General features: G+C 39.1%; 1 protein-coding gene across 5 annotated transcripts in view; it reads right to left on the reverse strand.

Annotated features, from left to right (window-relative positions):
* Positions 1-11324: 11324 nt before the first annotated feature.
* Positions 11325-13565, reverse strand: part of OTULINL (OTU deubiquitinase with linear linkage specificity like) — a 36086-nt gene continuing 33845 nt past the window's right edge. For 4 of the 5 annotated variants that reach the window (XM_059854631.1, XM_059854598.1, XM_059854612.1 and 1 more), the window contains exon 8: positions 11325-13532. In XM_059854631.1, coding sequence (XP_059710614.1) covers positions 13353-13532 — 180 coding nt within the window. In that variant the 3' untranslated portion in view covers positions 11325-13352. The remainder of the gene's footprint in view (positions 13533-13565) is intronic. The other variant, XM_059854604.1, reaches the window with a different exon arrangement.

Consider the following 13565-nt stretch of genomic DNA (forward strand, 5'->3'; position numbering starts at 1 on the left):
CAAAACCCCAAACAAACCAAATACAACAACAACAAACGCCCCCCAAAACTCAGAACAGTAGAATTTGTTCTGTGATAGGAAAGTGCACTGCAGTTTAGGCATTTGGAGGGAGGCGCGGTCTTCACATTGAAATTGGGCCTGAAAATGAAATATTTTTCTTCTTTCTGAAATTTCCGTCATAAGAATATGTTTTCTCTGAGTATGACAAGTGATGCTGAGACTGGAGGCAAATAACTACTACAAATATAGTTTTCAGCAAAGTTAAAATAGTTTTAACATGTATTTAGAGTATCAAACGTTATTGGGAGAACATTTTAAAGGTGGAGGTCAGGTAGAAGAACCTCTTAAAAAGTTAAAATGGCAATGATAGGTAATTTGCAACATCATGAGACTTGGTATAAAACTGACAGACATTTTTGAAAACAAACTTTTCTGTTTCTTTTATCCTTGAGACATGTGAAAGTATCATGAATGTTTGAAGAATAGCAAAAAAAAAAAAAAAAAACCCACATTATGTTAGGTCTCTTTTAATCACTGCTCTTCTCGTGGATCAACTTCATGTTGGATTGCTTTTGACAATGACATCTCCTTTGAAAAATCTCTTTGTTTGAACAGCTGTTTGACTGACAGGTTTGTCTTAATTTGCATTCTTGTTTCCCACTGGCCATTCCAGAATTAGTCACTATCAAACAGCCAGTCCATTTGAAATATACCCACCTGTTTCCCGTGTTCCCATCATTTTAACAATTCAGATATAGCAGCACTTAAGAGCCATTACAGTTGCCTCCTTTTTAAGATTAGGTACTTTGTTTGTTTGTTATTTACCCTCCTTTGGTGTTCTCTTAGCATCTTTAGGGCAGAGATGTTTTGGCTGATCATTCCTACTGTAAGTTCCCTGTATCTTTTACTAAGTGTAAGGTCCAACCACAAAGCCAACTAGCAGAGTTCATGAAAATACACAACAAAGACATTCAGTGCAATACAGGAGATCATATTTTGTAAGTCTGAAATATTTCTGTACTTGGTACTTTCTGGTGAAGGACACTAGCAGCTCAGATTTTGGTACAAAAAGAAACCATCAAACACCATGAGAAAATATATTTTTAACCTTATTTAATGCATCTTAGTGCTTACCAGTAGTTGTTATCTTCTTTGCTAAGTTAATTACATTGCACAACTTAAAAAGTGCTCCACATTTTTCAGGATTATGATTAGAAACCTTTGAGTTCTTGTGACTATAGGGAAAAATAGATAGGGAAAACCCACCAGTAAGAGTCAAATGGGCAATACAATATCCACTATATACCTGTGTAATTACACATTACCCACGAGTGTTTTCTTTCCTTTAGCATCACTGAATTTGCCAGAGGTTTTGGACATGTGTTCCTAAGAACATACACCTCCTCCCTGGTACATAAAGACAGGTATATCGAGATGCTGCTTTCCACTTTTATGGTTTCTAGTTTTATTTGTCCCTAGAGTGAGCTCTAAATTGGTGTGCTGCTGTCCATCAAGCAGAAGGGTGTTTCCAGCACCCTATGTTCCTTTTCTAAATGACTGAGAAAAATATGTAGGTTGTGGCTTTGGTGAAGTGAGTGGGGGTTTTTCAGTCCCTCAAACAGAAAATGGGGACTGTGTGAGTCATATCAGTATACACCATTTATCACTGCTAAAAATTATGGCTGTTTGCAAGTTAAAACCTGTCATTATTTTTTCACATACACCAGTCTAAAAAATTAAAGTTACAAACTTTTACAAAAAGAAAAAACAAAGGCACATTTAAAAACCTTCTTCACTTTTTTTTTAACAAGCTTAGTTTGCACATTTGAAAAAACATTCTCAAAATGGGAAAATTGCCTACGAATTTGATAAAAAATATTTATTAAAAGATGTTACAGTATGATATATTTTTATTATTATTAAACTAAGAGTACCTCATGTGCTCTAACTGGAAAATAATTACAGAAAGGTTTTTTTAGAGTGCTTTCAGTAAACCAACAATCTCAGAAATTATTATGTCAGAGTAAGCCAGCAGAATGTCCCAACTGTTGCCCAGACCACAGACACCCTTAGTGGTTCAATCAATTAACTAAACCTAAACCTAAATACATTTTGTGTATTTTTACACCTTTTTTTTTTTCCTTTCCAGTTTCTGCATTAAAAAAAAAATTAAAATAAAAAGAGAGAGGGTATATACTCTGCAGAAGGCAAATAGTGATACTACATGCAAAATTCTAGCAGGCTTTATGAGACAGAAACTTAAGAAACATACAAATATGGGTTGGCTCATTTTCTCGACGCATAGTAAGAAACATGTATTTCCTTTATTGATTGATTGAATATTAATTTTTCTTTAAAGAGAAATTTTAGAATTAGAGTTACTGTTCCATTTTTTACATTAAGTCTGTGAAAGTTGCCTGCATTTTTATGGTCAGGAATCCACCCTAATCTAATCTAGTAACAAAGAAGATGAAAGATGACCTGTAAGAAGCAAACCCACCATATGGCCTGACTGGAGAAGACATCAAGGTGAAGTCAAGTGGCAAGTCGTCACATTTTGCCCAGGGACTCTGACATGTCTGCATCCATCACATTTGCCAGGTCATGTGATAAAAGCTCATCTGCACACTTACCAAGGAGCACAGAGAGACCACTCTCATCAGTTGTGATGTGGAAAGCCTGGCTGAAAATCTAATGAGAGGTGTCTTCTGCAGTCAGATGTACTTCATGAGGTAGTGTGCCATTAAGGTCAAGACATCGAGAGAAGCAGCATTATGTTGGGTTACTGAACGCATGAAACATCCCAGAGAACATCTCAGAGCACAGCAGCACCATGATAAAATTGTATCTTCGTATCAAAAATCAAGAAGCTAAGGATTTTTTATTTGAATGCCTAAATTCATTTGTCCATGTCACTGTTTTCTAAAAGAGAACAGAACTGGTATTTTGCTCTAATAAGTCAACAGATCAGCCTCAAGGTCTTTTTCAGTTCATTAATCAAGTGGACTCAATCCACTCATTTGGAACAAATCTGTCTCAGCTGATGTTCATAAGTCTACCTAATGAGCAAGCCTTTGGAGTTGCTTGGATGTGGCTGCCCTTGCACATACCTGCTTGGAACAAGGAATGTGTTTATGCCTGCTGTGCAGCTGCTCTCCAGCTGACCAGCTCCTCAGACTCCCACTTGTTGATGGTAGCTCCTGTCAGCTGCCTTTGGTCCTTGTTCCTTGACGAGAAGCAGATCTCCATTTCCAGTTTGACCTTGCACCAGCCTTCCTCAAGAGGCAAGACCAGGCTACTGAAGCTCTCACCCATTACCCCTCTGCCATCTGTGGCTCTTGAGTTGGTTTTGTGGATGGTATAAGCCGCTGCCTTCTCAGTGCAGCTGGCAACATACACTGACTTCACCTAGAAGAAGACCTTCAGCCTCAGACACAGCATAAACTCTTTACCATGGTACTGTTTTAAACCTTCTCAATACATACAGAAAATTTTCAGCTTGAAAAAAAGTATCAATAGGAAGTCTGAACCGATCCATAAGATATATTGAACTAGGACAGAGCAGAGAGATCCCTAAAGCAGAGATCTTTTGGAGGGCTGTAGTGCTAGGATTTAGTCTGGGCAGCAGCTTACTTCCTTAAAAAAAAAAAAAATTAAAAATAAAGGACATATAGCTCACATTACTGAGTATGAAAAGCTGCATAACAGTACTGGAAACACTATGGCCTTACCCAATTCTGATCCACTTAGTGGCTGGATCTGGACCGTAATGGCCTGCTTGATTTTGGAGCTTTTCTGATGGGAAAAGTTCTTAAATCTTCTCTCTCTCAGAAGGGGGAATATAAGAAATGTTCAGGAAACTCAACACAGCGGAAGACAAGACATAATAGTAATGCTTTCCTTTTCTAGAGCTCTTCATCCTGTACTGCAGAAGGGGATAAATTAATCTTACTGTTGTCTTTAGGGGAAGTTTTCCTTCAATTCTGTCATCAGACTGCCAAAGGAGCAAGAATAAAGGCAAAGATAACCCAGGAAATACCTTCAGATCCTTTACATGAAGTATATTGTTGTGCTCCAGGAGATCCATATAGTGTCTGAACAAAGATTTTATTTATAGACACAATTTGCTGTGGACAGTGAAACTCACTTGTTTCCTAATTTGGCATTTTCTGCAGGCCTTATCATTCACCACATTAAACCAAAATGTTCCACAATTCTGTCTCAAACATTAATGCCTCTTCTGCTTTGGTTTTTTTTTTTTTTTTTACAGTTACAGATTTCTGGGATTATCATTCTCATCTAAAAGATAATGAGCAATATATTTACGTAGCAAATAGTTACTGTACCCTGTCCCATCTCCCACTTTAGGGTTAGAAGTTGCTGCAAACTTTTATGGGAAGAAGAGGGGCAGCTACCATGCCCAAATAATAAGGAAGCATTCCATATGAGACAAGCTTAATTTAAAAGCTGGTGGGTTATTGGGATGAGCTACATCAAACAAAAGAAATTATGTCAAAATAAAAAAAAAATTAAAATAATAAAAGTATTATGGCTCCACAGTACTTTTCCAGGACGTCTTCACTCTGGGTGTTTGTACATCATGTGAATAAATGTGTGGAAAATTTCTAAAGGCAAAATCCTCATTGCTACATGCAGCTGAAATTTCTAGAACCTTCTGAAACAAATGTCCAACGTCTATTCAGATAGGATAACTTTATGACAGGAAGAAGCTTCAGGATGTTTCTGCCATTTTTTTACTGTCCTCTGCAAACATTTGGAGCTGACAGACTCAGATGCTCTTATATGATCATCTGTTCCTAGGTCTCAACCACGTGCTTCTTGCTGAACACCAGCTCACAACAAGGAGTTCAATCTGGTAACACAGGGCTATCCTCACCTCGCATCTACAGTGTTCAGTACTCACAAATTGCTCTGGAACATGGCTTGCAGGGTCTTGTAGAAAGACTTGGAAAACTTCTTGAAGTCTATGCTTCCTGAGAAGCTTTTCCAATTAAAAGATTTTCCTTAAATCTTCTGGGTAAGGAGTCTACTTGTAAGTTGAGAATGATTCACCAGACTGAGCCTGAACAGTGTGGCAGTCCAGGAGCCTACAGTATTTGAAATGTGGGGAGTGCAAAGACATAAAAAACGCTGGTAATTCCATAACATTGGAGCAAATCCTTTCCATCTGTTGTCATGGTATATTATTTATGCCCAGGATGAGTGGTACAGTAATAGTGGGCTTCAGTTTCTCTTTGCCTTTGGGAAAACTAGTCATCTGTGGTGATTATCTATTCTGGCAATAAGTAACTAACCTGTTGTTGTTTTTTGCATTATTCTTCTGATGTTTATTGGTTTGGGGTTCTTTTGCTATGGTGTTGGGGGTACTTTTGTGTTTCTGTGTTTGCTTTTAATGGGCTCTTTTTTCCTCTGGATTCTTCTTCTTCTTTGTCTCTCTGAATTTTCAGATATTTCTTTTTTGACTACCAGTGTCAGATAATTTTTCTATCTAAGGCTTATCTTTATTAGAATCAATCAATCATAAAAACCCAGATCCAAACCTAATCTGTGATCTCCTTGCTCAGATCATAGAATAAGCTAAACAACATTTATCACCCTGATTTGTGCTATCACATCAAGGACGTGCAAATGTGGTTGTCATTAGCTGATCAATTTACCCAGTCCAAGTTTCTACAGGTATTTACATGGAAGGTCCTATGGTAACACTAATCATCTGGAGATACAAAACACACCAAATACATAAGGTGGCTGCTGCTGTCAGGCTTAAGGACAGCCATAGTCCCTGATGGTTTGTAGCCAGACGTGTAGAGAAGTGGCCATAGGCTTTGGGGTATCCCAGACCTAAAATACTGTCAGGTTTTGGTGCTCCCCTACCCATCTTACTGGCTGACAACACTGCCTGTCAAATCTGTCTTTGGCATCTCAGACCAACCTTGCACTTAGGGATAGATTTTGCCTTGGAGTGTGGAAAATGCTTATTTACACTTCAGCTAAACCCCAGGACTTTTGAGAATAAACTGATAGATCTCGTTGCAGTTGTTGGGTGTAGAGACAGAGGAATGCCAGACAGAAATGGAGCTATTTTATAATTTTTCTCCTTACAAAGTGCTCTTGCAAGACTGATGAAAAGGCTAAGCCTTGTGCAAATATTTGTAATACAAAGAGGAATTGATAATCATACTATGGGAGAAATTAGAAGACTGAAGATGAACCTTAAAATGAATGAGCAGTATCTGTTCAGTTTACCCAGGGAAAAGTTAAGGATGATTTGATCATGTTCTGTTAGGAAAATCAATACATGCTGGCCTTTTAGTCAAACAGAAAAAGGTGTATCAGGATTCACTGACAGGTAGAAATAGCCAGACAGCTGAAAAAAGGCATATACTTCTAAAAGTATAGATATAGATAATAACATAAAATTTTTCCCCTCAGTTTTTCCCCAAAAACCGTTAAAGAAAAAAAAATAAAGGGTCAACTCTATAGTCTTGACTGAAATTAGAAGTGTAGGAGGAGCAGGGACTCCTCTCAAAGGCTACAGGTTTTAATGCTTGGCAAGAAACTGGGAATTTCTAATTGCTGGTAGCATTTCAGAGGAAACATTTGCTTTGTTACTAAATTACATGCATCTAGGGCACTAAAATTATCTACAGCTATAATTCCTTTTTTTAACAGCTTCACAAATATAGCTGTCATGAAGCCACCCTGTTAATATCCATGCATTTTTCTAATAATAGTTCACATTTGTGACTCACAAATGTACAGTCAACATACTGATATTAATTTATGTAATAAACTCTTCATCAAAACCAGTATTTTATGGACTTAATTGTACTGGAATTTTGTTCAGGTTTATGTCTTGCTTTGAAAAGGACAATAAGATAAATAGGCTGGTGGCTGGTGGCTCTTTTTATTTAAATCATATATCATCCTTCCCCTCTTCTTGCATTCCCAGAGTGCTGGGCTCCTAGCAGCTGTAACTCAAACAGCCCTAATTTGATCCTAAAAGTATCATTCCTATTCTGTGCAGTATACTTCAGAGCTCTAGATGAGTTACACTTGCTGGACTGAATGTTACAACTGTCTTTTCTGACTAGCACTGCTGAAAATTGCACTCTTACAGTCTGAAAAAATGTCTTTCATTCCTTTTACAGATATGCCTGTAATAACATTTCTACTGTTTGAACTATCACACCTTTTTTTTTCCTTCCTGCCTTTGAGTAATTCAAAGAGCAGGTCTGTGTAGAAAGGCAGGACCTCTGGAGCTGCCCAGAACAGAACTAAAATAATGTGTAGTTTGCATGGGTTCTTGAAAAAACCAAACCAAACATGATCTGGTTACATCTTTGTCCAGCACTCATGGATGCCTTTTGCTACTGAACTGGGCAGAGCACCCGGTGGCTACTGAACAGTTTTGCTCATGTTCCCATGGCTCTGGAACGTTGCAGCTTCCCTGAGTTATGCTCACACCACGTGTTGTGATGTGAAGAAATTCACCTTGTTGGGTTTGCTCGGCCTGTAAGACTGATTCCCACTTTTTTCCTTACTTAGAAAGTGTGTTGAGGTTTGGATGTCAGTCATTGAGAACTCTCAATCTCCTTCCTCATTAACCTGCAAAGGCTAATGAGGGGGTGAAATATTTCCCTGAATAGACCTCTGAGGACCCTGAACACAGAGATGTGGTCCAATTTCATCGTGATGGGCTTTTCACAGCCTGTGAAACAAAAGCATGTGGCTTCACTCATGTCTTGTTCAGAACTTCAACAAAAGGTGGCTAAAATGTTTCTTGCCTGTATCATCCCTGCTACAGCAGCAAGAGAAGCACTGAAAATGCCAAATATGGGAACCCAGCGAACAAACAAGGGGAAGCCATAAATACAGGAAAGGCAAGAAACACCTCTTCTTTTCTGTAGAACCCTCACAGTGGTGAAGCCCTCTGCTTTGAAGGAGCAGCTGAGAGCAGCTTCAATTACAGTGGTCATGATCTATTCGTGTGTCACGTTACAGGCTGCAGGGAAGAAGAGCTGCAAGTAAACTTTCTGTGTCTATTACGCTGGGAAATTTTCCCATCTCCAGTTACAGACTGGCAGTTTAGACTAAAAAGTATCATGGACTTACTAAGTCTTCCTCCATGAATTTGCTTACTTCTCCTAGCCATGTCTTTTCCATACCTCCTGTTGCCCTTAGATCATTACTTGAGCTCCATGCAACTCCTGTGTGAGGTCCAGAATCACTCCAGGACTGATTTTAATATCTTAGCTTCTGAACTACTTCCTTCAGACCCTTTTGCTCTGTTCTAATCCATGTTCTGCAGAAATACAGGCATGTGTGACAGCACATTAAAACACCAAAGAAGGAAGACAACAAAAATAGATTTTACTTTAACTTTTCCCTTTTTCCCCCCTTCCAGTAGCATGGATGGAAGCTATATGAAGCTGAACAGATGTTTATAAAATTGGTAATTAACATGTAACAAACCAAGTGTTTTAGAACTTATTTATCCCAAGCCAGCATCGGAGCTGGTACACCCTAGAAGGGGAAGACTGCAGCCAGTGAAGGATTCACACTGAAGCATAGAGAGGCAGAGAGAGATCACCAGATTCTGATTGCACAACCCCCCACTCTGCTCATTGCCTCACTGATGGCAGTGAGCATGATCTGTGGTGATAACAAGGGGGAGGAGTCTGGAGTGAAGTTAAGCCTGCAAAAGGGGAGGGGTGTTTTTTCCCTAAGCATTCCAATGTTTGTCTTTTTTTACATTTCCCAATACCTGAATCTGTAATTAAATATTAATGCAAAGTGCCAATAAATTAAGTCAAATTCCCCTACTCAAGTCTGTTTTGCCCATGACAGTGCATGAGAAGTGATTTCCCTATCTTTATCATAGCCTAAAATTTTCTTGGTCTTCTTCTTCTTGGTTTTGCCCCCATCCTGCTGCTGTGGGAGTGAGTGAGTGAGTGAGTGAGTGAGTGAGTGAGTGAGTGAGTGAGGGAGTGAGGGAGTGAGGGAGTGAGTTGGCTGTTGGCTGGGTGGAATCCACCACTGCAGGCAAGTGTGACAGTCAAAGAATTGCCAGGAGAACAGAGCTTATTGAACTGTTTTCTGATGCTTGGAAGCCATCTAAACGATAGGTAAAAAAATCCTTCATAAATAAATGCTGTATTTGTTATCTGAAACTCTAAAAATGGTGATTTTCAATATTTTTAAGATCACAGAATCACAGAATAGCTTGGGTTGCACAAGTTTAGTTAACTTAGTTGCCTCCCCATTTCAGTAAAGCCTTGAACTATGGCCAAACACTTCACTAAGAGAGGAAGATGTTTTGGCAAATTGGCCTCCCAAGGCATTTATTTAACCTCAGAATTGTGCAAAACTGGGGCATGTCAGAAGATGCAAGCATCTGGGACCCATTCTATTTCTTTAATGCTTTTAATTTTTCCCTCCCAGCAGCACTGTTCAGCACACACAGCTTCCAGCAATGTTCCAGCCACCCTCCTCACTCACTGGCCTTGGCTGACACAGAGGTGACCCAAAGCTCTGTGGTTCATCAAGAGACATGCAAATCAGCCAAGCCCCAGGGAGAGAAGTTTTCTGCACTTATCTCCTGTGACCCCAGGTACATCACATCCTGCCTCTGAGGCATGTGTGTCTCCTTGGATATTTTCTGACAAATCTTTCAGAGAGCCTCTGCAAGGCTCCCTGCTCCATCCCCAGCCAAAATCGGGATTGCACTAACACCACAAGGGATGCTGTGAACACAAAAGTCACTTAGTGAGGCAGCAGCACCCCCCCCAGCCCAGTAACCATGCCAGGCTCCTATACAAAATAATTTCAAGGGACCATCACAGAGTTGTAGCCTGCCCTCTGACAAAACCAGGCCCAAAAATGAAAGTTCCTCTCCTGCCAGGGATGCCTTCAAGTGCCCTGAAACCCTCACAAAAGAAGAGGGAGAGACCAGGTCTTCTGTGGCACCAAAATTCCAGCTTTACGTTTTCTTCAAAATCAACAGCTTTTCATAAAAATGAAGCCCCCAAAAAACTTTTGTGCTGTAATAGCACTAACATAAAAGGGGCAGAGGTGAGACTATTGCAATGTTGATGAAACGTAAAGAAACAGTGAAATTCAAATCCCAGGGGGAAAAAAAAAAAGCTAGGACAAATCTTGCTTCTGGTCAACGGAACTATTTTGAAATCATACCTATGCCTTAAATCTGTGCTATACACAAGTTTAAAAGTGCATTTGAAAACTATTTCCTAGACATTGAACTCAACACCCTGAGCCTGTGCAGGTGAAGTTAGCAGAAAAAAAACCCGCACTGAGAAATGTTTAATTAGCTTCAACTTAGTAGTGACAAACTGGACAAGAAGCAATTTAACTGTTGAAGCTTAAGAATGAGGACTGACAGTATATCATTTGGAGTCAAAATGAAATATTGGATGTGGTTCATACATTTTTTGAGATGCAGTTTTTAAAAAATTTGACATTCAAACTGCAAGACTTTTTACCCCATTACAATAAAAGATACACTTTTCTTCAGGTGCTCTGTTAAACTCAACACAGATTTTCAAGCTGGGGGGGAAATCCAAATCCAATGCTGAGGCTTCAGTATGGTTTCTTCTTCTTGCTAAACTAAAAATAGTAAATTAGAAACACATCCTGACTTTAGCAGCCTACAACACTGCTTTTGAAAATATTCATAATGACTGTGTGCTTCTGGATTTGAACAGAAAATTTGTCTCTGCCACTGACTGGAAAATATCCCGCAGCACCTGTCACTTACATAGTTACCAGTTTGTTTCAGATGCACTTTATTGAGGATGATTTTCTTTTTCACGGATTTTTCTTACATACACACATCCCCACACACACACACACACACACACATATATATATATATATATGGTTAAAACTCAGTGCAGCCCCAAACATGTCTCAGTGTTTCTTATGAGCCTCTCTGCATTTATCTCTAAGACTTGTGATTATCCTTGCCTGAAGCTCCTCTATTTTCACCTCCCACTTCTGTTCCTGGCATGATTTGGCTGGCACCTATGATACCTGATAGGCCAGCAGATCTGTTTCTGTATGTCCTTTCTGGATTCTTGGGACAACATTAATCTCACCTAATTTCAAATATCTAGGGCAGAGAGATTTATGCTGATCACTGCCAGCTCCCACTACAGTCAGTGAAGAGAACCAGTCCCTTCTAGAGACCCACCCCACTGGCTGTCCATGTGCCACGGACAAGGCAGAGAGCCCTGGCTCAGGTGACCTGTTTCAGATGCAAACATCCAAACTGGCGAGGTAAATTCCACTGTCTGTTTTAGATTTTTATTAATTCCTTGGTATTAATATGCTCAAGATCACAAAAATGTACATTTTCACAATTTATCACTTTCAGCTGGAAGGCTTTTGAATTCCTAAACACAAATAATATGCAAATCATTAAAAAGCCCACTACAAAAATACATACTTATTTATGGTATGTCTGTTTGTTCCAAAACAAGAATAAAATATAAACAAGTTTATTGATAACTGTCAATGTTACTGTTGATGCAAAATAGATAACAATACCTTACACTTAAGTATTATAACTTTTCCCCATGCAGAGCAGAACCAAATCTAAAACAAGAAAATTATTTCATTCCGTGAAAAAACTTTCTTTTATCAATAAATAAAAGTACTTGCTATGCAGGTTTTGATGAGATGAAATTATTACAGCTATCAAGTCTTCTTATTTAAAATCTACAAATTATTCAACAAAACTGAACTCAAACTTTCAGAAAACAAAACAGCTACAATAGAGAACTCAAGTGTTTGTATTTATAAATATATATATATATATATACACACAAATAAAAGGAGCATAAGGGATAACATAGCTTTTCTTTACACAAAGGAACTGAGCACATGCCACTGACTCCAAGCATTACCATGAAGATACTTCATGCAACTGCTTTGGCTCCTGCAGGCCCTGTTCCTATTTCTGCTACTGGCTTGCATTTTATCCTGCAGGTTTAATAAAACAAACCTGCCTGTCCCTCTATATCTCCAGGATAAGAGGCTTTGTTTCTTAATAAATCTCTTCAATACAACCATTAGCCTATGGCACTGTAAGCTTTTCACAAATATTTTGAGAGATCTAATACTTCTTCAAGTATTAGATCTCTCTTACCCTTTTTTTGAAATAATCAAAACACATTTATTCTTTTAGAAAACAGAACTGAGCAAAATGTTCCATGTAGGAAGGTAAACCTCATTTACTTGTCCTGGACAGACTTCTTCAAACCCAGAGGTCTAAATTAAAGACTGCAATCTTAGGCAAGGAGAATAACACATAACCAGAGGATAAAACATATATGCAACACTGCTGAATTCATATAATGCATAAAAAATTAATATTTTCTGAAAATGCAGTGTTTTGGCCTGTAGTCCATGCACAGCTTTCTCAAATGAATTGCAAAGGAAATCTTGGCAGGTAATGCTGAAATCAGCCCTTAGAGGATAACAAGTTGCCCAAAGCCATATGCAGCCACTGGCTGTGACTCTGCTGGGTGTTACCTACTAATGTTGCCCTTTTTACCTTGGAGAAAGCGATGTACTTTACTCACACAGGAGATCTTCCACTCATCTGGCACAGTATTTCTCTGTGCTGATTCTTCCCCCTGTGTAACAGTTCTTCCCCTTCAGGGAGCACCACAGGGTACAGACAGCTCCATTTCCCACGTCTGAAGTTAAGTGCAACCTGCTGCTGCTTGCTCTGCCCATCCCTGGAGAGAGGTGCTCCGGCAACAAGGGAAGCCAAGTGGATTTCAGGCAGCCATGCAGAGGCTCCAGTTTATATCCTCCCATCTCAAGTCAATGCAAGTTAAATAGCATGGAATATAAACTGTGGGACCCTGGGATTTCCTTCCTCTGTGAGTCATCCTCCCTAGCTAGAGACAGACAGGAGTAGGGAAAGGCAGTCATTGCTTTAGGCACTTGAGTTTAACCCATCCATGGATGTCAGAATAAACCCTCGGGCTAGCAATGGAAAACCCAGCATAACCTTGGCCTCCGTTGTCAGGCAGTCCAATTTTTTTTTTGGCTGACAACCCTCAGACATCATGTTTTTTTGCCCCAGGCAGTATAACAATATATTTTATGTTTTTTTATGGCTGACTGATGGTGAACTGAGCTGCAATGGGAAAGCAAAATGTTTACACAATAAACCCATAAACCATTTTGTAATCATTAATGAGCATTCTTAAGATTTTACTGCTCCTGATTAGAAACCTAATTCACTGGAACTGGTCGTTCACTATACTATACAAAGGAAAAAAAAAACCACTGGTCCTTCACGTTCTGAAAAGGGGGATGTGATAGTAGTGGTCATCCTCAGTCAGGAGAGAAATCTCATTCCATTCCCTTCGGTATTCATCCGGATAATTTACTTGAAATTCCTCTGTATTAAACCTATGCAGTCTGTAAACTCGTATCTTTACTTCAAGTAAGTATCCAAGAAGAAACAGTTCAACCTAAAAATGAAAGAAATCTGTAAGACATTTATT

This window comes from Haemorhous mexicanus, chromosome 1 (genome assembly GCF_027477595.1).
Source record: "Haemorhous mexicanus isolate bHaeMex1 chromosome 1, bHaeMex1.pri, whole genome shotgun sequence".
NCBI lineage: Eukaryota > Metazoa > Chordata > Aves > Passeriformes > Fringillidae > Haemorhous > Haemorhous mexicanus.